The sequence below is a fragment of the Nyctereutes procyonoides genome, unplaced genomic scaffold (assembly GCF_905146905.1).
Source record: "Nyctereutes procyonoides isolate TBG_1078 unplaced genomic scaffold, NYPRO_anot_genome, whole genome shotgun sequence".
Lineage (NCBI taxonomy): Eukaryota > Metazoa > Chordata > Mammalia > Carnivora > Canidae > Nyctereutes > Nyctereutes procyonoides.
In genome coordinates this window covers 25,719,697-25,747,360 of record NW_026575140.1, presented here as the reverse complement: position 1 = coordinate 25,747,360, position 27,664 = coordinate 25,719,697, and the positions used below count along the sequence as shown (strand labels likewise).

Sequence of the window (27,664 nt, the reverse complement as noted above, 5' to 3'; positions counted from 1 at the left end):
ATTTCAGGCAGTTGTAAAATCTGTGAAGCAAATAAAGCAAGGTAGAGGACTCGAGAATGACCATGGAAGTACCAGAAGGAAGGTACAGGAGTGATTTTTGATCAAGTGGTAGGGAAGATGCCTTTAAAGAGGTGATGTTTGATCAGAGACCTGCTGATGTGAAAGTCAGCCATTACAAGGCTGGGAAGAGTTTTCTAGACACATGTAAGGCACCAAGGTGAGAATGATCTAGCTTTGGAACAAACCCCACACGCAGACTTCAGTGGCTGGAGGGTAATATACAGGAAGGAGAGTGGCGAGTCATGGGCTAATGGGGCAGGCAGTGGCTTCATCAGGTGGGGGCTGACGTGCTGAGAACTGTAATGAGAAGCCACTGGGAGGGTTTGCAGAAAGGAAACCACCAAAAGTGCTGTGTGGAGAATGGACTAAGGTGGGAGGAGGGTCAGAAGCAGACCTGAGGAGACCAGTTACAAGGTTAAAGGTGTATCAGATCTGGTGAGGAACAATAGCCTGGACTTACTTTGCAAGCACAGAGAAGTTAAAAGGGCATCTTTCCTATGTTACTAAAAAGTAATGGTGAATGATGTGACATTTCTACTCAGAAAAAGAAAAAAGGTATAGAGAAGAGATCACCTGGGTTTCCTGCTGGCCCCAGCTACCATTTCCTGATGGTGGGACCATAGACATTTATTTGTGCCTCAGTTTCCTACATGCTAAATGGGGGTGATAATGGTACCTAACTCTGGGTTTACTATCCATAATGCTGTTGAACAGTGCCTGGTGCACCATGGACACACAACTAATGGTAACTACCATCATTATAATTGTTATGTTATTAATATAGGACTTCATTAATGATGTGGACCAGAAAAACTGCTAGTGGTGCTGAGTGAAACTAGGGTTTTGATGTTCTTGATGGGAAATAAAGAAGAGAAAGGAAGCAACATTTACTGTGTTTCTGCTTAGTTAATTTTGAAGATCTTGGGCAAATCATTTACCTCTCTGAGCCTTAGTTTCTCCCTCTGTAAAATTAACAGTATCACAGACTTCCAAGGTCTTTCCAGAGATTCAGTAAACATATTAAATGCTTCACAGAGGATTTCTACTCCATGAGAGGGCACCTGCTGGGAGAATGATAACAGTGACCATATATGTCCTCTCACCAACTTTGGGACGAATATCTGGTCTCCTTTTTTATAAAGTTGTGCCAAAATTTCCATTTAAATCATTATTCTAGGGCAGCCCTGGTGGCTCAGCGGTTTAGCGCCGCCTTCGGCCCAGGTTGTGATCCTGGAGACCCGGGATCAAGTCCCATGTCGAGCTCCCTGCATGGAGCCTGCTTCTCCCTCTGCCTGTGTCTCTGCCTCTCTCTCTCTCAAATAAATAAATAAATAAATAAATAAATAAATAAATAAATAAATAAATAAATAAATAAATAAATAAATAAAATATTAAAAAAATAAATCATTATTCTAAATCTTTTTTTCATAATCCACAGACAGATGATAGATTGGTATCTACAGATGGATTCATGCTGAATTTCCTTTGGGTGCTGCAGCAGCTAAGTACAAAGATCAAGTTAGAGACGGTGGATCCCACATATATATTCCACCCAAGGTGTCGGATTACTCTTCCTAATGACGAGACGAGAGTGAATGCGACAATGGAGGATGTGAATGACTGGCTGGCTGAACTTTGTGAGTGACATTGCTCATTATGAGGTCATTAAAATGCTGCCCTTTTATTTAAAAACTTTTTGTAAACTTATTTTATTTGGATGCTAATGATTCCTCACAAATTATTATTTTCTCTTCAGAAAATGAATTTATGAGCCAGAGACACACAATAAAAATTAATGCAATAAAAAGGTTCTTATTTGGCTTAGCCAAAGTCAAATGGATACATAGAACAAGTAGAAAGAACTACTACTCAGAGTAAAACAAAAAAAGAAAGAAAGAAAAAGAAATATAATAAAAATAATAGCAGAGACTTAATTATTTTTTTAATAAATTAATTTTTATTGGTGTTCAATTTACCAACATACAGAATAACACCCAGTGCTCATCCCGTCAAGTGTCCCCCTCCGTGCCCGTCACCCATTCACCCCCACCCCCCGCCCTCCTCCCCGCAGAGACTTAATTATGATAAAGATTTTATATATACCAATTAAACTTCTCATAAAATATTGCATAGATCTTGATGAATTTGTTCGTATTAAAATATGAATCTTTTAAAGGTATTACAATTGTTGATCTTTTTCCTTTCTATGTTATAAAGCATGTTAATGACAGACATCAAAACCCTATGGTGTTTATTTTTTAAATACTATAAAGTCATTCATGGAATAGGATAGAGATTCCATGCTTACCAGGCAGCATCATGATCAGATGGGTGCATATATTACAGAAAAACATGTAAACTATAATAAGAAGTAAGTAGCTGATGAACAATAAAGTTAGTATTTGATTAGTGTCATTTGAATGGGTAGCCACTGATATCATCTTGGAATCATATCATGGACTAGTAAATTCCAGAGGAATCAATGGGTTAAACATTTAAAAATATATGTGTGTGTGTATACATGTGTGTATATATACACACATGTATACACATATTTTTATGTATATGTGTGTATATACATATATGTATATACATGTATATACACATATATGCTTTATTTTATATACATACTTTATTTTATGTACATATGTGTATATATATAAAATAATAAAACATGAAAACACCAAATAGAGGATTTGACTCAGCCATGAGAGAAATAAATTTATAATGATTTAGGAAATGAAGCATATCATCAGACAATATGTATATACAGTATCTTAATAGATAAATGTTATTTGTAGAGGGAGACAAAATGAATATGTAAAATTTAAAAATGGGGCAAAATATGTGTCATGTTTAATAGAATCGTGTTTTTCAAAATGTAAAACTTTAATAAATGTATAAGGCCTAAACTAAATCTACCAAGAGACAGTTTTTTTTTCTTTTGGGAATAAATGAAAGCAGTGTATATCATAGAAAATAAAATATACTTGTTGAGAATATACATACTAATAGGAATTAGATTCAAATTGAAGGAAATTCAGATTACTATTGTATATCTGTAAATAATTCAAAAACAGGGGTACCTGGCTGGCTTAGTGGTGGAGCTTGCAGCTCTTGATCTCAGGGTTGTGAATTCGAGCCCCACATTGGGTGTAGAGATTACTTAAAAATAAAATCTTTAAATAAATAAATAGATAATCCAGAAACAAAGTGATAAGATATTTAGGGAGTTATGTTATTTTTCCTAGATGGAGACCAGCCTCCATTTTCTGAGCCGAAATTTCCTACAGAATGCTTTTTTCTTACCCTGCACGCCCACCACCTCTCCATTCTGCCAAGCTGCCGTCGCTATATCCGTAGACTGCGGGCCATCCGGGAGCTCAATAGGTATGTGCCTGATTCCATGTCCTGGGGTCGCCTGAGGAACCACCTGCTCTCAAAAAGCAAGCAGTTCCATTGTGACCAGTAGATTTGAATGTGGGGAGTATATAGATTGCAGTGCAACATCTGCTTCTACTTCCACATCCATGGTCCTCAGTCGATCAGAGATCTTTAGGTGGCAGAGTGATCCAACCTTGATTTCTAAGAGTTCTCAACACTTGGAATGTGGTTACTAGGGATCCCTGGGTGGCGAAGTGGTTTGGCGCCTGCCTTTGGCCCAGGGCGCGATCCTGGAGACCCGGGATCGAATCCCATGTCGGGCTCCCGGTGCATGGAGCCTGCTTCTCCCTCTGCCTGTGTCTCTGCCTCTCTCTGCATCTCTCATGAATAAATAAAACCTTAAAAAAAAAAAAAGATTTTGGTATCAATATCATGCTTGCCATATAGAATGAGTTGAGTAGTATTCTCTTTTTATGTTCCTTGGAAGAGTTTATTATATAGCAGTTATGTTACTTCTTTCTTAAATGTTTAGAAACATTCACTGATGAAGCTGCCTAGGCTGGGTTTTCTTTTATGGGAAAGTTTTTAATTGTGTTTCATTCAGTTATTAGATATATGACTGTTTACAGTTTTATTTCATCTTGTGTCAATATTTCTGTGACATCTACAGTTTCAAAATTTCTAGGCCTAAATTTGTTCATAATATCTTCATCATTTTAATGTCTACAGGATCTTCATTATTTCCTTCTACTTTCTTTTAGTTTAGATTTGCTTTTTTGTTGATATTTCTATTGCCTCTTAAGACTGGTACCTTACATCATTCATTTTCAGCCCTCTTATATGCATTTAAGTTGTTTCTTTGCCTCAAAGCGTGGTTTTAGCTCCATCCCTCTTTGTGGTATGTCATATTTTACTGTTCAGTTCAAAATATTTTCTAATTTTTATTATTTATTTGACCTGTGGGTTATTGAAAAATATATTGTTAAAATTCTGGATTCTTGGGGGATTTGTCTATCTTTTGTTACTGATTTCTAGCTAAATTACATTGTGGTCAGAGAACGTGTTCCGATTTATATACTTTGAACTTTATTGAAGTATGCTTTAGGGCAGCCTGGGTGGCTCAGCGGTTTAGCGCCGCCTTCATTCTAGGGCCTGATCCTGGAGACCCAGGATCGAGCTCCACATCAGGCTCCCTGAATGGAGCCTGCTTCTCCCTCTGCCTGTGTCTCTGCCTCTCTCTCTCTATGTGTGTGTCTCTCATGAATAAATAAATAAAATCTTAAAAAAAAAAAAAAGAAATATGCTTTATAGCCTAACATGTACATGAGTAAATGTTCCATATAGACCTGAAAAGAGTATGCTTTCTGTGTGGCTTATTACACAGTCTCATATTTGTTGGTTAGGTCATATCTAATCAGTTTGTTAATCCTTTATTCAAATTTTTCTTCTATCTGCTGATTTTATCAGCTTATAATATCATTTGTTGAGAAAGGCTTATGTAATTTCAAACTGTGAATTTGTCTGTTTCTTCATCTTGGAGCTCTGGGATCCCATCTCTTTTACTGCCTTTGGATGATCCATTTCAATGGTAACATTGACTGCTTTCACTCCCAACCCACTGTGGACAATCACTATTGTGCTTTGCAAAGATGTTGGTATTCCCCTCACCTGTGTATTTTCCAGTGCTGTGATACGAGACACTTCCTCTAGGATATGGGAGGCGAAAGGGTGTGTTTTGGGAAGAGAGACTGAGCCAATCACACATGGTATATTAATATTAATATCTCAGTTTCTTAAACTTTAGATTCCTTCGTCTAAATTATGTCAAGGGATACCAGGTAGCTCAGCTTCACTCAGCATAGGTCACTGTCAATTCCCAGTTTGAGTCCACTAGCTGGGCACACATTTAAAACCCCTCTCAGTTAGTCATGATAATCTTAAATCCAGGATCTCTGGTAGGTAAAACCGTGTCAATGAATTTAGTCCTATGTAGAAGGATGTTCACATGTTTCACTCTTGCTGATCAAGCATCCCCAGGATCCATTCCACATACACACCCACATTCTGCAACTACAATTGTAGTAGGTAGAATAACAATGTCCCAAAGATGTTCAAGTCCCAGCCCATAAAACCTATAGATCTGTTTCTTTCCATGGTAAGGAACAAGAATGTGGGAGGGAAGTAATAATTGCAGGTGCTCTGAAATCTACAGCAGTTTGAAAAAACAAATTTGTCACCACACTTGTTGTCATGACCACCCAGTTGGAAGCCAGACAAGGCTGCCTTGCACTTTTCCTCATTGTTCCACTACCTGTTCCATGTGGCTCCCTAGAGGCAGGCTGTCAGGCCAGTCTGCCATCCCACAGTGCTTCGGAGCACCTACCAGTGCCATCTCCTCCCCATTTGCTGCATAGATACGCACCACTCGGCAGTCTCAGTGGCTGCAGTCATTCTGTCAGATCATCAGTTTATGAAAGTGAAGTCTGTACCTGGAGTTCTCCTTTTAACCTGACCAGAGTTCATCCTGATGGTAGAGCCTCTGTTATTGTTTGAGGCACAATTCCACCACCACTGTGCTCCAGAAAAACTGTGTGGCTGCTACTCCCCAGTATTCACTTCTGCCTTCAGTGAGGGTTTACCTCTTGATGGAAGCTAGGTCATGGGCAGATTCACCACCAGCAAGGGAGTCTGGGAAAGGGTAGTTTCTTCTTTTTTTTTTTTTTAATTTTTATTTATTTATGATAGTCACACACACACAGAGAGAGAGAGAGAGAGAGAGAGAGAGAGAGAGGCAGAGACACAGGCAGAGGGAGAAGCAGGCTCCATGCACCCGGAGCCCGATGTGAGATTCAATCCCGGGTCTCCAGGATCGCGCCCTGGGCCAAAGGCAGGCGCTAAACCGCTGCACCACCCAGGGATCCCCGGAAAGGGTAGTTTCAAAAAATTCACCAACTTCCAGTTTTCTATACATTGTCTTGATAGAGATAATTTGAAATAGCATTAAGTCAGCCAGTCTTTATATGCAGCATATGGCCTAACTGGCAGGTGATATTTGAGCAGGCAGCTGAAGAAAGTAAAGGAGCAACCTACAAAGATAATCTCAGAGAAGAGCATTCCACGTGGAGTGGAACGATTACAGAAGAGGAAAAGGAACTGCCATTGTTGAACTAGCCTTTGGTTTTGGGATAATTGGCCGGGCAGAAAAACCTTGAATTTTCATGAAGGACTTCTTTTTCTCCCTCCCAGGGAAATAAGGAAACGATGAATTTCTTTCCAAAAGAAATTACTATATTTCATTAAATCTAAAGTACCATCAATTTTAAGACACTCATTATATTAGGAACCAGTAAGAAAGAAAAATTCTGCCAATTTTAAGAAATACTGTGACTTTAAAGATGCTAAAATGTGGGAGGAAATGTGTATAAGAGAGTCATCAGAATGGTCAAAATGAACAGATAAGATGGATCCGTGTGTCTTCTTGTGTTTGACTGTCAGTCTTTGGTTTCAGAACTGTGGAAGATTTGAAAAATAATGAAAGTCAATGGAAAGATTCCCCACTGGCAACCAGACACCGTGAAATGCTGAAGCGCTGCAAAACTCAGCTTAAGGTTTGTAAAGTTAATTGAAGTCATTATAAATCAGCCTCATAATAGCAATTGTCCTACCAGAATGTGTGCCTTGAGTGAGCCATGTAGCATCCTTTTTCCTCATTGTTCTTTTCCCTGAAGGTAAAACACAGCACTTTCAAACTTGTTGGTAATGTCACCTGGGTCTACATACAGTATTTAAATCAGGACAGAATCGGCAGGTGCTTATGCCAGTGTCAACATGAATTCTTTCTGGTTTTGTCATTTCCTGCCTTTCTCACCCTTCTGCAAGATCTTCCCAGCCCCGTGACCAAAAACGCACAGGCGCCAGTGTGCCAACCATGCATTTTACAATATGTGACCAAGTGGACTCGAGGCAGTGGGAAGACCCCCGCCCCTACCTTCCTTCATCCCTCAATCTTCATTTGTCATTAGAAATGATCCACTGCACAGAACCTAACTGTAGACACTGGTGAGACACAGCTGCAGATAGATGCTGGGCAAAGGCTGTACAAGGAAGGGAGTGTAGACAGCAATTTTATGTATTTTTTATATGTTTTTGTTCAAATTATAAAACTGAATATTAGCTGGTTCTATTTTCTGATAATTAGTAGGAGGAGGGAGGCCTGGGTGGCTCAGTGGTTGAGTGTCTGCCTTCTGCTCAGGGTATAATCCCGGGGTCCCAGGATTGAGTCCCACATCAGGCTCCCTGCTTGGAGCCTGCTTCTCCTCCCTCTGCCTATGCCTCTGCCTCTCTCTATCGTTCATAAATAAATAAAATCTTTAAAAAAAATTAGGAGGATATGTGGACATTTTAACTTCTTTTTCTGGTGCAAGTTAAGATAGATATGTCTTATTTACTAATAGACTAGACCTGCTTGGAATGCAGAATAAACCAGGGGCCCTTTTCTGGGGTCTGTAGACCCCCTTAAGCACCCCATAGGACATGTTGGAAGGAGCAGGGAAACCGTTTAAACTGATGTGCCAATGCATGCATTTCCTTCTCACAGCTGTCCTCTGAGGCAGGCGTGGGACCCTCAGTGGACAAGTGTTTTTTGCCCAGGGGCAGCTTGTAAGTGGTCACCTGGAATTCAGATGCAGATTTGTCTGGCCTCTTTCCACTAACCATCTCTGACATCAAAGCACCTCCCCAATCAAGCATGTCCCCCAGTCAAGCTATTTAAAAATAATGGTAATAACTACTTTTTTGAGCCTTTACTGTGTGCTCCATGACCAGCATATTATAGCTAGTTAGAGATGAAGCTCAAGAAAGCCTTAGAACCTTGACTTTCCACCTCCTGGCCCATTTCCTGGCCAGTCAATGTTGCAGGTGCTTGGCTACCAACTAATCTGTGGGTGGGGGCGTGCCTCCTTCCACAGAAATTGGTGCGGTGCAAGGCCTGTGCTGATGCTGGTTTACTTGATGAGAGCTTTCTGAGAAGATGTCTGAATTTTTATGGCCTTCTCATCCAGCTGCTGCTCCGCATCCTGGACCCCGCCTATCCCGAGTGAGTGTGCCACCTTCCCCTTCACCTCCTCTCTCCCCTTTTAGTCTGTGTCGTCTTCTCTGTCCTGCAGTCAATAGCCAAAACCCCAAATCCTTACATTATCAAGAGTCCATTCTTCAGTTTCTAGACTGTACTTGTATAGGTTGCAAAATTAGTAAATATTAATAAGTGTTTTCCCAGTAATTACAATAAGAAGGGAGTGTTAGCACCTATTAGTTTAATTTTGGCCTCTTCCTTTTTACAAATTGGCAAGAGATTGACAGAAGAGGAAATCTATAAATTGGAAACTAAAACCAAGAGATACAGGATATTAGGTCCTCTTAAGCACTGGGTCCAGGAAAATACCAACCAATTATTATTGGTTAATTGTTACTGTAAAATCTCTGGGTCCCTGATGTTGATGAGGTTGGCCAAAGGCCCTCTACAGGGGTAGAAAATATTATTTGAAGTATATATGTAGCACTGTTGTCTCAAAACAGTTTGAGTTGCATAAAGTGACCAAGTATCACCATTCTATGTTCTTATTTTATTACCTTAACCATAGCAGAAAATAAATAAAAAGAGAAAACTCTCCTGCACGTCCTAGTGTATCCACTGCCTTCATTCTGCCCTGTTCATTTCAGATTCTGGTCTCCTGGCCTGTAAGAGGTTTTCCCCCAATAAAATACTTATTTGTAACAGCTGCGTAATAATCCTTATAGTTTCAGGTGCCGTGATTTTGATTTGTAACTTGTGCTTTATTCTCTTTGACAGTATAACACTGCCTTTAAACTCCGATGTCCCCAAGGTATTTGCAGCATTGCCTGAGTTTTATGTAGAAGATGTTGCTGAATTTTTATTTTTTATTGTACAGTAAGTGCCTTTGATATACTCCATGGTTCTGATTTGTTTTTATACATAATGTATATATTGTATTATGAACTGTATTGCAAGCCCTCCATTTTCTGCCTGAAATTTTTATGTAACTGCTGTAACCAAATGCTGCCTGGAGACTGGAAAAATAAATCCAACTGTGGCACCAAGCCAGTTCCAATAATATCTTCAAGACAGAAGGAGGATTAACAATGCTGATAAGAATATACTCTCTGAAAATTGAGTTGAATTTCTAATAATCAAGTACATGTTTCTGAGAAACAAAAGGAGCAAACAGTTTATAAATATCTAAGTGAACATTCAAAAGCCAGAAATACCCACATCTATATTTTGTACTAAAATTTTTCTCAATTATAACATTGGAGAAAGCTTACAAAGAAATGGTTTGAGTTTATAACTGACACTTGAGTTTTTTTTTTTTAATTAAAACCACTGTCAGGAAAAATTTTTAGAGGTACCTGGCTGGCTCGGTCAGTGGAGCATGTGACTCTTGATCTTGGGGTTGTGAGTCTGAGCCGCACATTGGGTATAGAGATTCCTTAAAAATAAAATCTTTAAACCAAAAAAATTTTTAAGTGTTTTCAGTAGTGAAGATCTTTTATGAGACTCACCTCATAATTTAATCATGGCTTTGGTTTATTTCCTAAAATAGTATAAGTTAATATAACATGCTCAGCCAGTAGACACAATAGATTTTAAATCTTTCTAGTTCTAAAGTAAACAGTCATTTAAAACTCAGCAAGTTGAAGAGAATTCAGTGTCTTGGCTCCTAGAACTATGGCCCCCCACTTCCCTGCTTGATGACCCCAGCACCCACCCAGCTAGAGTTTCTGAGAGCTTTATTTCTTGCTCTTCTTGCCTCTCTCCAGATACTCTCCTCAGGTGCTGTATGAGCCCTGTACTCAGGATATTGTGATGTTCCTCGTTGTGATGTTGTGTAACCAGAACTACATCCGAAATCCATATCTGGTGGCAAAACTGGTAGAAGTCATGTTTATGACCAACCCGGCTGTTCAGCCACGAACCCAGAAGTTTTTTGAAATGATTGAAAACCATCCTCTCTCCACCAAGTTGTTGGTCCCTTCACTGATGAAGTTTTATACAGGTAGGTTCTGAGTATTTAGGTAGGCAAGGTCATCTAAAGCCAGTGGATGGAATTACTCTAAATCTGGTAGCTAACATCCTGATGGCCACTTACAGGTATAACCTACTAATCCCACTGCTGGCAGAGCATGTACTGTTGGCTTATTTTTGCCTGAGTGGTGGAAATATCATACTGACCATTCTACACACTAGTGATATGATGCAGCAGCATCCACTGTAAGCCAGATAAACTTTTAGGTACTTTTGTAATATTGTCATATAACTCATAGTTTCCAGAACAGGGTAAAACAAGGAACTTTAAAAAAAGGTTTAATTTTCAACCCCGCTCAAATCAATGGAATCAGGATATCAGGGAATCTTCTCTCATTCACTCAATCTACACATATTTGTTGAGTGCCTGCTAATAGCTAGGCACTGTTCTAGGTGCTGGGTTACACTGGTTAAACAGACTGAGAACACATTAGACACTCAGCAAGGAGGTCCTCCACTTCTGGGTGAATTGGATTCCAGATTTTTAGGCTTTATTTGGCTTTTGAAGTACAAATGTATTTTCATAAAGCTGATTACCTTGGGACCTATTGACCTGTCTGGTAGCAAAGGCATAGGATCATACTAATGCACAATTTCCTTCCAGTTTTTACATTTTACAGGAAAGGAAGTGTGTCTTGTCTGTCTTGTCTTCTGTTGAACCTAGCACATTCTGGGCACACAGTAAGTGTCTTTAGGGTTTAATAGGATGTACTTGCCATGCTCTGGGAAGAAACATTGGCTGTCCAAGAGCGCAGCCGTTTGCTGCTCACTGCAGAACAGCAGTTTGAGGATTCCTCTGTGTGGCAGCCATCAGTGACACATCCCTTCCCTGTTGACCAAGATTGTTCCTGCTCATTTGGAGCTGGTGCTGTCACCTCTGTCTTCACTTCTGAGGGTTCCAGCAGTCTGTCTACTTCCTTTCTCCTTTGTCACTTTGCTTTGTAACATCCAGTAGTAGTTTCTGTGGGGTGTCTGACTGGCTCCGACTATAGAGCATGCGACTTATGATCTCTGGTTTGTGAGTTGGAGCCCCACACTGAGTGTAGAGATTACCTAAAACAAAAAAAGTTTCTTTTTTTTCCCCAGGCTTCTGATATCCTCTTAAACCTAAAGCAAGTAGACGAGTTCTTTAAAGTTTTGTTAACATCCTCACTTTGAAAACAGCAGAACGAACACTCCAGGGTAAAAAGCCTCTTCTTGGCTCCCCAATCCTCTTCCATTCCTTAGTCCTGGTAGGGGAGGACCTCTCTCCCTGGTAGAAATCAGGTACAAATGATAAGTTACATGTGTACAGGACAGGACTTCATTCAGTGTCTTGCACATATCAGGATTACTTAAAGATGATTTTGCATTTCTTAAAATAGCAGTAATGTCCCTCTTTTCACCTGTTTTTTGTAAATTTATTTTTAAGATGAGAATACTCAGTGCTAATAACATAGTTGTAGAGAACTACACTAACCTGCAAGTGCCTAGTTCAGCTGGTGTGCAGAATCAGGGCAATGCAACTATGAGAATATAAGTTGGTAAAACCTTTCTGGAAGGCAATTTGGCAGTCTACACCAAAAGCCCTTAAAGTATATATGTCCTATGTATCAGTCAAGGTCCAGTAAGGAAACCAGAAACATACCCATTATTTTAATACAGTTTAAATACAGTTGACCTGAGGTGCCTAGGTGGCTCAGTCAGTTAAGCGTCTGCCTTCGGCTTGGGTCATGATCTCGGGGTCCTGGGATTGAGCCCCACATAAGGTTCCCTGCTCAGCAGGGAGCCTGCTTCTCCCTTTCCCTCTGCTCCCCCCCCCACAACTTGTGCTCTCTCACTCTCTCTCTCAAATAAATAAAATATTTTTTTTTAAATAAATAAAATATTTTTAAAAAATATATAAGTAGGACAGCCTGGGTGGCTCAGAAGTTTAGTGCTTACCTTCAGCCCAGGGCATGATCCTGGAGACCTGGGATGGAGTACCACATGGGGTTCTCTGTATGGAGCCTGCTTCTCCCTCTGCCTGAGTCTCTGCCTGTGTCTCTACCTGTGTCTCTGCCTCTCTCTCTCTCTCTCTCTCTCTCTCTCATGAATAAATAAATAAAATCTTTAAAAAGAAAAAATATACATAAGTATAGTTGATCTTTGAACACCATGGGAAGTTAGAGACACCCCCCACGCATCCAAAAATCCACTTTTACCATTTTACTCTCCCAGATTTAATTATTAACAGCCTACTGTTGACCAGAAGCTTTATCACTAGTATAAATAGTCAACATATCTGTATGTTGTATGTATTATACACTGTATTCTTATGAGAAAGTAAGCTAGAGGAAAGAAAATGTTATTAAGAAAATCATAAGGGAGGGCAGCCCTGGTGGCTTAGCGGTTTAGCGCCACCTTCAGCCCAGGGTGTGATTCTGGAGACCCTGGATAGAGTCCCATGTCAGGCTCCCTGCATGGAGCCTGCTTCTCTCTCTCTAATAAATAAATAAATAAAAATATTTTTTAAAAAAAGAAAATCATAAGAGAGGCGCCTTTGGTGCAGGTCGTGATCCTGGGATCCTGGACTGAGTCCTGCATCAGGCTCCCTGCTCAGCGGGGTGTCTGCTTCTCTCCCTCCCCCTGCTACTCCTCCTGCTTGTGCTGTCTCTGTCAAATGAATAAAATCTTAAAAAAAAAAAAAAAAAAAAAAAGAAGGAAGAGAAAATGCGTTTACGGTTCTGTATATATATTTATTGAAAAAAATGTTAGTGCAACCATGCAGTTCAGACCCATGTTGTTCAAGGATCAACTGTATAAGGAATTGGCCAAGTAGATACCGGAGGACAGAAAGGCAAATAAGATCTTTGGTATAAGGCAGATTATAGGCTCAGGAAGCAATCATCATCTGTCTCCAGAGCTGGGGGAACCCAGGGAAGAGGCTGCAGTTAATAAAATCTAGCAGCTCAAATAAGGATGAGGACCAAACTGGACCTAGACCTTGGAGGAAGGACACTGGCCAGCTCATGTCTCTGAGGGGGTGCAGTCTTGCTAGTTCTGCAGCTGTGGAATGGAGCTGGAAACTGGAAGTTGCTGCTGCTAGGAGGAAGAACTGCTGGCAGGAGCAGCCTTCTTACTGCCAAGTGCCTGCTCTCCTTTAGTTTTCCAGTTCTCCCGCAGCGCCCCCTGTTGGCGAACCCAACTTGCAGAGTCCCTGCCCCCAGCCTTGCAAAGCCAAGTATAGAAGAGTGGATTGGGGGCTGAGAGACAGCAGCTAAATAAACGGCTCACTCTTTTGCACGTAAGCTTAATTTCTGGTAATATATTATGTGGGGATAATTATAAATGTGAGTGCATGTTTATAATGATATTCACAGCAGCATCATTTATAGTGCAGTGTAGTGAAAATACTAAAAACAGCCTAAATTTCTTCCAGCTGTGGATAAATTAAGTAAATTACAGTTTATCCATAAAGTGGATGTGAAAATAATATGTTATTTACATTAAATGGTTAAGTAATAGTAAAGAAAATGTCAAGTAATGAAGCAACATGTACTTTATAACCACGTGTTGGTACACATCTATACAATAGAAAACGGTGTAGAAGAAGATATACCAAAATACTAACAGTGAGTTGGTTATTTTTGAATGGTAGAACCGTCCATGGTTTTATTTTTTTTTCTTTTTAAGAAGTTATCTGAACTTACTCTGCAATAAATTATGTTGTTAGTATTAAAAACAAAAAATATTTAGTTAAATATATTTTATACTCAGTTAGTGCCCTGGACCTGTCACTATGGCTTATTTGGAATAAAGCATGGGGCTGGGGTATAGGTATATGCAAAGGGGTGGGCCTCTTCCTGGGAGACCAGTCCTGGGCCTGGCGGAACCCCACTGGTAAGATCCCAGGATGTCCTTTTCCCCTTTGCCACCAAGCGGTGTGCCCTCTGGCCCTGAACCATGTTTGTGGTCCTAGAGGGATGATACCTATGCTAATAATAGCCACCACTTATCGAATCCTCACTAATCCTTTCATTTAATCTGCACAGCCATGTCAAGATGGGTGCTATAAATATCTTACAAATGAGCAACCCGAAGCTTAGGAAGGTTCAGAAGCTTGCTGAAGGTCAGCAGTTAGTGAGTAGCAGCAACCTCAGCAGGCAGACCTTTGCACAGGTGCTCCTGACTGCTACGCTGTTAACTGCGGTGGTCCTAGAGGACCAGTGCCCAGAGAGCCCTCCCGTGGGACTACAGGCAGCCCTCAACTCATGCATCAGCCCCATAATAAAACCTGTTGACTTAGATCCTGACTCTCAGATGTGAACTAGAGATGGGCATATGGATCTCCTCTTTTCTACCCCCAGGGAATGTCCTAGCATAGGAAATGCATAAGATCAATTTTGTGTTTCAAAAATTAAAATTAGGGGCAGCCCCGGTGGTGCAGCGGTTAAGCGCCACCTGCAGCCCAGGGCGTGATCCTGGAGACCCAGGATCAAGTCCCACGTCAGGCTCTCTGCATGGGGCCTGCTTCTCCCTCTGCCTGTGTCTCTGCCTCTCTCTCTCTCTGTGTGTGTCTCTATAAATAAATAAAATCTTTAAAAAAAATTAAAATTAAGTTCCAAAATCAAGTGCTTCATTTGTACCAGCAGTCACTTCCTTAAGGACCAACTCTCCCAACCTGGCTACTCAGAACTTGGAAGAACACTGATAACTAAGACTTACTTCCAGACTTTTCTTCCCCAAGCAGATCCAAATCAGCAGAGTCAGCATTAGCCCAAATAGATTCAATTGCTAAGGAGAGCCCCCGTGGCGCAGCGGTTTAGTGCCACCTGCAACCTAGGGCATGATCCTGGAGACCCTGGATCAAGTCCCATGTCAGGCTCTCTGCATGGTGCCTGCTTTTCCCTCTGCCTGTGTCTCTGCCTCTCTCTCTGTGTGTGTGTCTCTATGAATAAATAAAAATAAATAATCTTTAAAAAAATATTAAAAAAAGATTCAATGGCTAATTTTACATAAAGCTCCTACTGTGTGTCAGCACTGGTTTGGGTGCTGAGGCCTAATGGTGAAGATGTCAAAGTCACTGCTCTTGTGAGCCAGTCATTCTAGTTGGGAGATAGACACGGAGCCAATAAATAAGATACTTTCAGATAGGAGGGCATGATGCTCCTTTAAGAAGCGCAGTCAGGGGGATCCCTGGGTGGCGCAGCGGTTTGGTGCCTGCCTTTGGCCCAGGGCGCGATCCTGGAGACCCGGGATCGAGTCCCACATCGGGCTCCCGGTGCATGGAGCCTGCTTCTCCCTCTGCCTGTGTCTCTGCCTCTCTCTCTCTCTCTCTCTCTCTCTCTCTCTCTCTCTCTCTCTGTGACTATCATAAATAAATAAATAAATAATTTAAAAAAAAAAAGCGCAGTCAGGGAAGGTCTCTGAGATGGTTACTTCGGAGTAGTATTGGAAATGAGACAAAAGAGTGAATCATATGATTTCAGCCACACTGTGGCAGGCAGCCCGGACGGCAAGTGTAAAGGCCCTGAGACCTGGGCAGCTTAGTGAATCAACAAGATAACCTGCGTTAGGGAGCACAGTACACATCGGGGTAGCAAGGCCAGCCAGGATTTTGTTCATTTCAGGCCTCTTAAGAACTCGGACTTAGGAAGTAGAACTCAGGCTGCTACAGTTTTGAGGGAGCATGAGGAATGACATTTTTTAAATGTTGGGAGGGGTGTGTTTTGATAAGTAGTAAGTTAACAGTTATTACTTGACTTCTGCTATGCTCAGGATGTGGTACAGGTATTACGGGCAATTTTGAGGATAGGAGAGGCTCTGTATCAGCCCTCCCAGTGTCTTTCTCAAGTAGACTCTGTTTTAAGTCAGCTCTACACTTTAGTTCACAGTTTTTTTTGTTTGTTTGTTTTTTGTTTTTTTTTTTTAGATATATCTATTTATTTAAGGGAGTGAAAAAGCACACACAAGCAGGGAGAGGGGCAGGGGGAAGAATCTTCAAGCAGACTCCTCACTGAGCACAGAGCCCAACTCAGGGCTCAGTCTCACCACCCATGAGATCACGATCTGAGCTGAAACCAAGAGTCGTTGGATGCTCAACCAACTGGGCCACCCAGGCACCCCAGTTCACACTTTTATACAGTTAATAAAATGACACTTAGTTCATTGTAAAGAAAGATTGACCTAATGAATATGCATAAGTGCTTTCAGGTTTTTGTATGATAGGTGTTAATTACCTTATTCCTCTTATTTTAAATAACCTTTCTTGTTGCAAAAAATATGTTCTTTGCAAAATATAGAAAATACCAAGAAGAAAATAAAAGTTATCGATAGTCTTCATGTTCTCTGTCGGGCATTTGCATTTATATTCTTTTGTCTTATATAAATAGTAGTTTAGAAAGTGTCCTTGGAAATCAGTCATTGAGCTTGCCTGCATGTGTTGTCAGGAATAGACTTGGTGGGTCAGAGAGATGGGCTCGTTGATGGCTTATGATACCAGTTGTTTGATTGCCTTTGAGCGGTTGTGTCACTGTTCATTCCCACCAGCAGTCGGCAGGTATCTCTTGCCCAGATTCTCACACACGGGTTTTGTCATTTTTGTAGTATCTGCTAAATTAATAGATAAGAAATAGTATCTTATTTTTATTTACATTTTTATCTTTTCTTGAGCCTTACTGTTTTTACCTGGCAATTTTCCCTCTTTTTAAAATGTGTTATAAACTCAGGAATTTCTCATGCTTAAGCTGTTTGTCTTTTGGATAACCTAAGTTTGATCTTTGTTCCATTTTAATAGTACATGAATGTTGGTACTTGGTAAATGATTGATGAGTATGTTGGATTTTTTTTTATTTTTTTATTTTTAGTATGTTAGATTTTACTAAACTTTTCTCTACTTTGGTACATGCTTGGAAATGTTAATTATACAAAAGTACTTAAAATAATACAGGCATATTTCAGAGATACTGCAGATTCAGATCCAGACCACTGCAAAAAGCAAATATGAGAATAAAGCAAGTCAAATGAATTTTCCTCTCTCCAAGTGCATATGAAAGTTATGTTTATACTATACTGTAGTCTGTTAAACGTACATTATCATTACATCTAAAAAACCAATGTATATACCTTAATTTAAAAATACTTTACTGCTGGGACGCCTGGGTGGCTCAGCGGTTGAGCATCTGCCCTTTGACTCAGGGCGTGATCCTGAGGTCTGGGATCAAGTCCCATATCGGGCTCCTGCTTCTCCCTCTGCCTGTGTCTCTGCCTCTCTCTGTGTGTGTCTCTCATGAATAAATAAATAAAATCTTTAAAAAATAATAAATAAAAATACTGCCAAAAATGCTGACCATCATCTGAGGCAGGTCATAATCATTGATCACAGGTCACCATAACAAATATAATAATAATGAAAAAGTTTGAAATACTGCAGGAATTATCAAAATGTGATGCAGAAACATGAAGTGAGCAAATGCTGTTGGAAAAATCGGGCTGATAGACTTGCTCAATGCAGGGTTGCCATAAACCTTCCATTTGTTTAAAAAACACAGTATCTTGGGCAGCCCGGGTGGCTCAGCAGTTTAGCGCCCCCTTCAGCCCAGGGCCTGCCTGATCCTGGAGACCTGGGATCGTCCCTCCCTACATAGAGCCTGCTTCTCCCTCTGCCTGTGTCTCTGCCTCTCCCTCTGTCTCTGTCTGTCTTTCATGAATAAATAAATAAAATCTTAAACACACACACACACACACACACACACAGTATCTCCAAAGCTCAATAAAATGAGGTAAGGCCTATAGTCACATTTAATAGGTATGTGGCCCTTAAGAAAATCAACCCAGTTTTTTTTTGGTCATTGGCAAGTTGATGCTGTGCTGCTGATACCAGGCAACTTTCTGAGCCCAATTCATTTGGTGGTTGTGTCATTGCCAGACCTTCACTGTGAAGCTTGTGTCTTCAGAACAGCCTCCTCATTTTATCCTGCCTTACACGTGAGATACAAGTGCACAATCTTATCAGATCTCTGAATTTACAGATTTGTATTCACTCAATAACATTGTGGCTTCAGTAACTGCTTTTAGAAAGCTAAGACAGTACTTGTCCCTCAGTCCCTCTGTCTTTCTTCTCTAGATGTTGAACACACCGGAGCCACCAGTGAGTTCTACGACAAGTTCACTATTCGCTATCACATTAGCACCATTTTTAAAAGCCTTTGGCAAAACATAGCTCACCATGGCACCTTCATGGAGGAGTTCAAGTGAGTATCAGTCCCCCAATGTCACAACTTGCTCTCTTGCAAATCACAGGTGGGGTGACTGCTTAAGTCTTTCAGAGCTGGTTCTTCTTGACTCATGGCTAGGTCTCAGACTCCTTTAATTTTTCTAGATGGTTCTGCTACACATGAGCAGAGTTAACCTAAATGTCTGTGCTTGCAAGATATTGCTGAACTTTAGATTTGTCCACACTTTGGGGATGGTATGTATACATTAAGAATCTATAAATATTCTAAGATGATATGTGAAGTATTTTTTGGTGTTTCTGTAATTGCAGTGTTAAGTGAGGCTGTCAGAATGACTGGAATGAGATCGTAGAGTGTTCTGGAACATGATGTCAAGCTTTAGATGTGAAATGTTAGGAAGACTTTATGTTCCGAAGTGGTTAGATTGAGGTTGTCATTTCAAATGTCATTCTTTGTAATAAGGCCCTAAACCTTGATTAAGGACTTTGTTACCTACATGAACTATTAGTGACTCCTTAAATCTAAACAAAAATTGTTTCATCTAAGTTACTTGCTTTAAAAAGAACGTAGATGAAAACGTTGAACTCTTGTTCTTCAGAAGAAATTTTATCCCATCTGCTTGGATCTTTTCAATCCATGTTAGATCACTGATCAAGTCTAGCTGTCACTTGTTAGCTGAGTTACTAGTCAATAATATTTTGCATTACTGTGGGAGTAACCATTTGCTAGATAGGTTTCTGCAGAGTAAACTCTTCAAGTTAATTGTTTCTTTCCAAGAGTTGCTCTTGTGGTCAGAATTATGTTCCAACAAATCCTGGCACGAGTTTAGACCAGACAGGCTGATGGCTTGATCTGTGTGGTGCTGAGTAGGAGTGCTCGTCCTGAACTTGCCTTGTGTCTGAAATCTAGTCTTCCTACCCATGTTCACAGGAACTTCTGCTCCCCAGGCATGGGCTTACCACCCCCTGATTACACAGCATTAGATCCTGAAGTATATGTAGCTCCTCTTTTCTCTACTAATCTTGCAGTTACAAAGCCTGGTGGTACACCAGCATCTCAGTGCCCCAGCAAGCCCTCTACTGTAACAGGATATGCAGGACAGTTTTATAGATTGGAAGCTTCAAGTTCTAGAAAGTGAGTTATATTCTCCTTTATCAATATTGCAGCTTCTAGCTTTTCTTCAATGTGTCTTTATAATAAGGAATAACTGTATTTGTAATTGTCTTTCTTATATGTGGATAATTATTTGTGCTTTTTTTGTATCTTGGTGAGTTTAAGCGTATTTTCTAGTCTGGAAGAGTGTCTTTTTTACTTAAAGTCATTGAATGAGCCAGGGATATGTTGGTAAACCTGCTGCTCTCTGAAGAAGGGGGAGAAATTCAGCATTTGCTGGTCTCCTGGGATGTAAATACTTCTACTTTTGCCAAATTTAAGCTGTTAAGGGAATCTGCTCACAAAAGTCTAAATATTAACCATTGGCTCTCATAAACCATGCAAGGTACCTCCTGCATACCCCTTTAATGCTGCTCATTCCCTGAAATGAGCTTATCACTACTAATTAACAGGAGTAACAGAATCCAAGGAAGACTTCATAGTCCTTGCCCTCCCCAGTACTTGAGTGGTGCCGAGGTGGGCAGTCTTACAGGGCGACATCACTGGCACTTTGGGCAGAGCCCCCTTCTCTTTGGGATCTGCTGTGGCATTTTGCCTTGGGGAGATATATGACCATGTCTAATGTAATTGCCTTTTTCAGTTCGGGGAAGCAGTTTGTTCGCTATATAAACATGCTGATAAATGACACAACCTTTTTACTCGATGAAAGTCTGGAGTCTCTGAAGCGAATCCACGAAGTGCAAGAAGAAATGAAGAACAAAGAACAGTGGGACCAGCTGCCCCGGGTGAGGACATAATGCAGATGCTGGGACAGCTTTGTGGGAAGCTGCCTTTGGACCCGGGGCTATGTTTGTGAGCCCTGGTGACTTAGATCTGACTGACTTGTCAGTGCTTGTCACCCACCCACCTGTGGGTTTCACAAAGTTACATCCCAGGTTTGGGGTAGGAGTAAGCTGAAACACTTGACCTAAAGCTAAGAAATCAGTTAAGAAGTCTTTCAAAATGTGTCCTGAAAACTTTCTTGCCTTTTTAATTTTAAAGGGCTTTTTTGGAGAAGAGCTTTTATTGTCTCAGTGAATGTGTTGATGTCAATTTATGAAAGTAGGAAGTAAATCTCTAGAATGTGGTGCCAGACAAGCATTTGATTTGCTCATGTGATCTTCTTTAGACAACTATGTGAATGACTCAGGATTCTGGTGGGTTTTTTTTTTTCTTCTAGTGGATCTTGGTTTTATGTTCAGTTATTAATGGAAGAGAGGGTTGTTTTGCCAGGTTTTATGAGAAATTCATGCTGCACCAGCAACAATATACTGACATACTTTTCTGACATTTATTGCAGCCATGTAGATGGTTCTCTGATCAGTTACTTAGCGCTCAGCAGCAACTGGTGACTCCATACATTGGTTCAGTCTGTGTCTGATGTTTTTAGGCTCAGAATCAGAACTGCTTTCCAGAAAGAGTTCCCATGGAAAAGTAAGGAGGACTGTTTTTTCTTTACTAGCAATAACATTCTCACAACAAAAATGCTGTCAAGCTTCTAATGCTTTAGAGTCAAAAAGTATCTTCAGATAACTTAAGCACATATGAAAGCACATGTAGGAAAGATTTTCATTCCAAGTATTGCTGCAGCTTTGATGAGAAGTTTACATCTTGGTGTAGCCAACATGCTTATACTACAGACTTTACAGGCTTTGTCCAGGGCCTGTGAATGCTAGATTTCCTGAGTTTGGCTGCAATTCCCTCATCTTATTCTTGAGATGATGCAGAGGTTGTCCACTTTGTCCTTGGCACTATACTGGCATCTGCCAGAGTCCGACCTACCCTCATGTTCATTTCTAAAGGAACTGTTAAACCATTTTGCTAGTGTGCCTCCAGAACTTCCCTGCCACACCTCCCCATGTCCCACAGATGGGAAGTAGCCCAGACTTGATGTTCCATGCCCCCTCTGTGGTAACTCCAGGCTTACCTCTCATGATGGTCCATTGGCTCCAATCCATACCAATCCCCAGATCCTCACAGAACATGCTGGGAAACAGATGCAGCCGGTTGAAAGCTCTCCAGCTTTGGAGTCGAGGGCACCTGGGTTGGAGAACGGACGCTGCCACGCGTTCAGAGTTCCTTAATCTCTGTTTCCTTGTTCATGAACCAGAGACGATCCGTGGTTTGCAGGAAAGCAATGAGGAGGACGTCAGGAATGTAGTTCAGAACTGTGTAGCTCCTGTTGTTTCATTCACCTTGAGACATTCCTTCTGTCCAGAGTTCTCTACTTTCCATTCTTCTGCATTGAAATCCTACCAATCTTTGCGTAACATCTTATCCAAATAGTCCCTCATGGTTGGAGCACCAGTCCGTGCAGCCACAAATCCTTAAGTTTCTCTATATTTCTGTAGCACTCACCTTATGTTGCTCGTGATGCTTCACTCAGACCGGCCAACGTCGTAAATGTTGGGATACAGGTCTGTGGTGCATTATCTCATTCACAGTGGGTGCTTGCTAGCATTTGCTTAGGAGACAAACAATTCCTGGTGACTTTCCCGTGTTTGTAGATGAGAAAACGGCATAAATTATCCCAAACAAGTGCTATTTCTGAAATCTTGTCTATTTGACCTTGAAGTCACTTCCTGCCCTCCAGCTCCCTGCCTGCTGCTATGTATGTATGTATGTATGTATGTATGTATGTATGTATTTATTTATTTATTTATTTTTGCCTGCTGCTCTTTATTACTTTCCTGTCCTCTGAGTGCTGGAGGACTCCACTGCTTGGCCCTCCAGCTTCTCCCCTTCTCTCCCTACACTCACTGCAGAGGCTCGTGTCTCTCAGCAAGGGTGCTGGTTGGAATTGTGAGTGCAGGTGAATGTTGCGGTAGCAATAATTCTTTATTATGAGAGACTGCACCGAACATTGCAGGACATTTAACATCCCTGGCCTGTGATGTATCCTGTATTCTAAAGATTCCAGAATGTGTCTCCTCAGCTCCTGCCTCTCCTAACTCCAGATTGCTTAACCAGCAGTTGACTCGCCCCTGTGCGTGGTGGTCTAATAATATCCCTTGATGAGGTCCTCCACACCTCCTCTCTGGGTCTGCCCAGCCTCTGTGAGTGACAACTACATTCTTTTAATTGCTCTGACTCAACACTTTGGAGTCTTCCTTGATTCTTCTCCCGCAGCAAATGCCTCAAGACTATCTTAAAATACCCATATCTGACCTCTTGCCCTACCTCCAGGCAACAACTCTCTCTTTTCCTGGCTTTCTGGAGCCTCTCTTAATGATCTCTCAGCCTCCACTCTTCGTATTCATATCAGAGGGATGTGTTGTTAAAACTTGTTTGCTAAAAAAAAAAAAAAAAAAAAAAAAAAAAAAAAAAAACTTGTTTGCTCATTATTGCCACTTGACTCAGAATTCTTCGAAGCTTCCCTTCTCATTCAGTGTCCTGTCTCAAATTAGAGAGGGCCCCTGGCCCACCATTCTCCATTTCACTCACTCTCCCTGAACCACACTGGCCTCCTTGAGCTTCTCCTGACACACTTGCCAGTCCCTCTACCAGGAGCACTCTTGCCCCAGATTTCTGCTGACTCTCCTCCTTCAAATAGCCACTTAAATGTCACCTCCTTAGAGGCTGTCCCTTATATCACTCTTTCTCCCTTCTTATTGTGCTTTCTTTTTCTTCATCACTATCAGACTTTGTATGTGTCTGTGTGGGTGTGTGTTTATTGCTTGTCGCCCCACCTGCAATCGCAGCTCCATGAGGTTTGCCAGCCTGTTGGTCATGCTCTGTACTCCGGTGCCTGACGAGGGCCTGGATAGCACATGTGGATGGATGCATGTGATGTGCAGACACATATTGCACTGGTTCTTACCTTGTTCTTAGGTCTTCCTGCTTCCACATGTGTTCTGTAGGTGCATTCTTTACTGAGGGGTCGGTGGGCAGATTACCTAGCATCACTGTACAACCTCCCCTGAACACCTACTCAGAGGGCGACCCCTGGGGACCTCAGGTGATGGCATCAGCTGCTCTAGCTGTTCCCTCTCCCCCCTCAACTTGAACTAAGATGGTCTCTGAGCCTCAATGGAAGAATTTCCGATCTACTGCTGTTCTTGGGGCTTTCCTCCATCCCAGAGCCTCCAGTGCTCCGCCTTGCTTTACCCAAGAGGCAGACACACCTTATTATCTTGTTTCCCAGCCCATGGCAGAGCTGAAAGAGGAAGGTGCAAGAGGCAAGCTTGCTGACAGTTGTCAGGGGTGACAGCCTGACAGCGTGGTGAGACAGAACTCAAAACCTTAGCAGCCTGTAGGTGCTCGGCAGAGGGGCAAAACGTCTAGGCCCCAGTATGGCCGCAGAACATAACACGTGTTGTTAAAATATTGGTGACTCAAGTCATTATGAAGGGAAACGGAACTATCCTTGATTAGCAACCACGTGTATCGAGTGTGATGGAAGATCCACTTCTTCCATCCCTCACAGAAGTTGAAGGTGACTCATTGAGGAAATAGGGTCTCATGTCAGTTAAATAGTGTGCCAGGGTAACCTCCTTACTCAGCGTCCCAGAGAGGGCTCATGCTGAAAAGAACAAAGTTCAGTTATCTGGAAGATTCTCTGGTTTGGGTGGTTCTCATTCCCTCGGCGCATTGGCTTTGTGGTGTGTTTGCCCCACTCTGAGCTGACAGCATTTGCATCCACGCTCGGTATGCAGTGTGCTCACATATGCCCGGCATCTGCTCCATGTTTCCTAGGATCAGCAGCAAGCCCGGCAGTCCCAGCTTGCTCAGGACGAGCGGGTTTCACGCTCCTACCTTGCCCTGGCAACAGAGACCGTGGACATGTTCCATATCCTCACGAAACAGGTCCAGAAGCCCTTCCTCAGACCGGTGAGTCAAAACGTGTGGTGTTTGTCAGATTCCATAGTCAGGTTCAATGCTGATTCTGTTCCCAGTTATGCCAAGTGATACAGCACTCAGTGGACAGACCGAAGTCTGTGAACAGTCCCTTCCTTCCAAGATAATGTACTTTCTGTAAGCTTTCTGCTTATAGAGCACATGTGATTATCAATGCTGAGACTGTGACATATTTTTATCATTACTGATTAACATTTTATTTATACTAATAGTATAAAGTAGTATCAGTTGGAAATCAGAGTATAGTAAGTAGAAATCATTGATAACAGGGAAGATCTTTGGTTCTCCTAGTTGTAGCTTTGTTATACTCAGGAAGCCAAAGAGTAATGAGAGCCATAATTAGGGTTTAGAATAGATTGAAGGTAGTCAGAATATTTGATCTTGATATTATTAATAAGACCTAGGTCCTGTTTCTGAAATGGAAACTGAGTGACATAACTGAAGGTGGATGCTGTGCTTCGACCCCTTGCCCTCCCACCACCATACAGCACAGAAGCTTTACGGTGTGGCCAGGACAGGGAGATAAGGATGGCAAAGAAGGGGCCTGGGAGCTGGTAGTTAATTGCCTAGAGATCTGCAGACAGGCTTACAGTGGAAAATAATTTTTTTCCTCACATCCTCCCATATCCATGCTCATGGCCACACCCTAGCCTGGGTGCCTCTCATCGATGAGTCTCCTCCTCTGTCTCTTCCATTTCACATCTCTTTGTAAGAGAGCAATAGAACATGAAACAAAACCCAACTCATTATTGAAAGCATGCAAATGCTGCAACTGATTTCAACAAGATAGTTTAGACCATTACTTCCCTGGGGCTGGCAAGTGGAATTTCTTTAAACTTTTCCTACAGGGGATCCCTGGGTGGCGCAGTGGTTTAGCGCCGGTCTTTGGCCCAGGGTGCGATCCTGGAGACCTGGGATCGAGTCCCACGTCGGGCTCCCGGTGCATGGAGCCTGCTTCTCCCTCTGCCTGTGTCTCTGCCTCTCTCTCTCTCTCTCTGTGACTGTCATAAATAAATAAATAAATAAAATTTAAAAAAAAAAAAAAAAACTTTTCCTACAAAGGCCAGATAGTAGTTAGGCATTGTGGGCCGCACAGTCTGGCGCAGCTACTCCATGTGGCGTTAGAGCACGAAGGCAATTACAAACGAGATAAACAAGTGAGTGTGACAAACATTAGACTTTGCTTTAAATAAATAAATTTTAAAAACTTTTTTTAAAAAGATTTTATTTATTTATTCATGGGAGACACACGGAGAGAGACACAGGCAGAGGGAGAAGCAGGCTCCATGCAGGGAGCCTGATGTGGGACCTGATCCCAGGACTCCAGGATCACACCCTGGGCCAAAGACAGACACTAAACCGCTGAGCCACCCAGGGATCCCCTAATTTTAAAAATCTTAAAAAAAAAAAGTTCCCCCTGTCTGAACTGTCAGGGACTCTTGAAATTTAGAAAAATAATGCATACAATGATGGCTGAAAATAACATATGGAAAAACTTGTTTGATGTGTTATGATGATGGAGTTATGAGTGATTTTCCCTCTTACCTGCCTCTCATTGAATTTGGAGTGATACTTGTTATTATAATTGAAAGCATGAATTTAAAGAAAAGTTTGCCTTCTGTTGGTATTTATAGATATTCTATCAACCTGCAACATTATTAAGTGTTAGAATTACTAGATTCAAGATGGAGAGTAAAAATTTTGGATATAATATCCTTCTTCAGCTTATGACTCACAACACACATAAAGGGATTTTTTGAAGATTAATCCAGCCAGTTACTCCCCTGAAATGGGAGTTTTGGTCCTTCTCGCTTGTCTCAACAGCATGAATTGTCCTCTTACCCTGTGATTTCTTAGGAACTTGGACCCCGATTGGCTGCAATGCTGAACTTTAATCTCCAGCAACTCTGTGGCCCCAAGTGCCGCGACCTGAAAGTTGAAAACCCTGAGAAATATGGCTTTGAACCAAAGAAGCTGTTGGACCAACTGACAGACATTTACCTGCAGCTGGACTGTGCCCGGTTCGCCAAAGCCATCGCTGATGACCAGGTCAGTGCCCAAAGGAGTGGGCCATTCCAGTGGGGAGGCTGGGTTTCAGGCCACCCAGCTGGCCGGTCAGCGTCCCATCTCTGTGGACTTACTGGCAGACCCTTTGCCACGACATACTCATCTGTCCCTGGGTTTTCCCCTCTTGGAATCAGGGAAGGCGATACTCTTCAACTTGTGGCTTGGGAAGTTTTTAATACATAAATGGAAATAATCACCACAGTGGCCAGCAGACCTTGTCTGGTGTAAACAAAGATAAATCAGCGCTTTTCCTTTGGGGGTAAAAGAGCCCGTTTGGCCCCCAAATCCGTCTGCAGTGGGGTTCCTAGTCCGTCCCACCAAGGGCCTCATGCGACAGATCTATCACCTTCCCACAAAGGTCCCATCTCTCAGAAGTCCAGGTCTGCTTCCCAAGGCCCCACTTTGGTGCTGCTGTGATGTGATTCCCGGTTTCAGACCCCATGTGGTTGTCTCCACAATCTTCCCTCTCCTCTGTTCCTCATGTCTGTTGTGTTGACACCTGTTCTGTGTTTATCACTTCCACAGCTGTCAGTTTAGTCCAAGCACCACTGCCCCTGCCCCACCCCACTCAACTTTCCAGCAGCATCATAAAGGGCTTCTTCTGTCCTGGGTCATGGCAGCATCTTAGGAGTTGACGTTTATCAATTAGATACCAAGTTTTAAACACTTGGCTTGTATTCGTTGATTTAATCCTCACAAAATCCTGAGAGATAGGTTCTATTAGATTTCTCATTTTTACATGAGGAAACTGAGGCACAGAATTGAAGCAGCTTGCTCCAGGTGGCACAGGGACTATGGAATAGAGGCAGGATTCATACCCAGGCAGTCTGGCCCTGAGCTGGTACTT

At 41.8% G+C, this 27,664-nt stretch overlaps 1 protein-coding gene across 3 annotated transcripts in view; it reads left to right on the top strand.

Moving 5' to 3' along the window:
• Window positions 1–27,664, top strand: part of UBE4B (ubiquitination factor E4B) — a 124,667-nt gene that overhangs the window by 88,463 nt on the left and 8,540 nt on the right. For all 3 annotated transcript variants that reach the window (XM_055305180.1, XM_055305178.1, XM_055305179.1), the window contains 10 exons: window positions 1,499–1,697; window positions 3,312–3,450; window positions 6,953–7,052; window positions 8,412–8,539; window positions 9,293–9,391; window positions 10,282–10,517; window positions 18,633–18,759; window positions 20,495–20,639; window positions 24,589–24,723; window positions 26,608–26,799. In XM_055305180.1, the coding sequence (XP_055161155.1) occupies window positions 1,499–1,697; window positions 3,312–3,450; window positions 6,953–7,052; window positions 8,412–8,539; window positions 9,293–9,391; window positions 10,282–10,517; window positions 18,633–18,759; window positions 20,495–20,639; window positions 24,589–24,723; window positions 26,608–26,799 (1,500 nt within the window). The remainder of the gene's footprint in view (window positions 1–1,498; window positions 1,698–3,311; window positions 3,451–6,952; window positions 7,053–8,411; window positions 8,540–9,292; window positions 9,392–10,281; window positions 10,518–18,632; window positions 18,760–20,494; window positions 20,640–24,588; window positions 24,724–26,607; window positions 26,800–27,664) is intronic.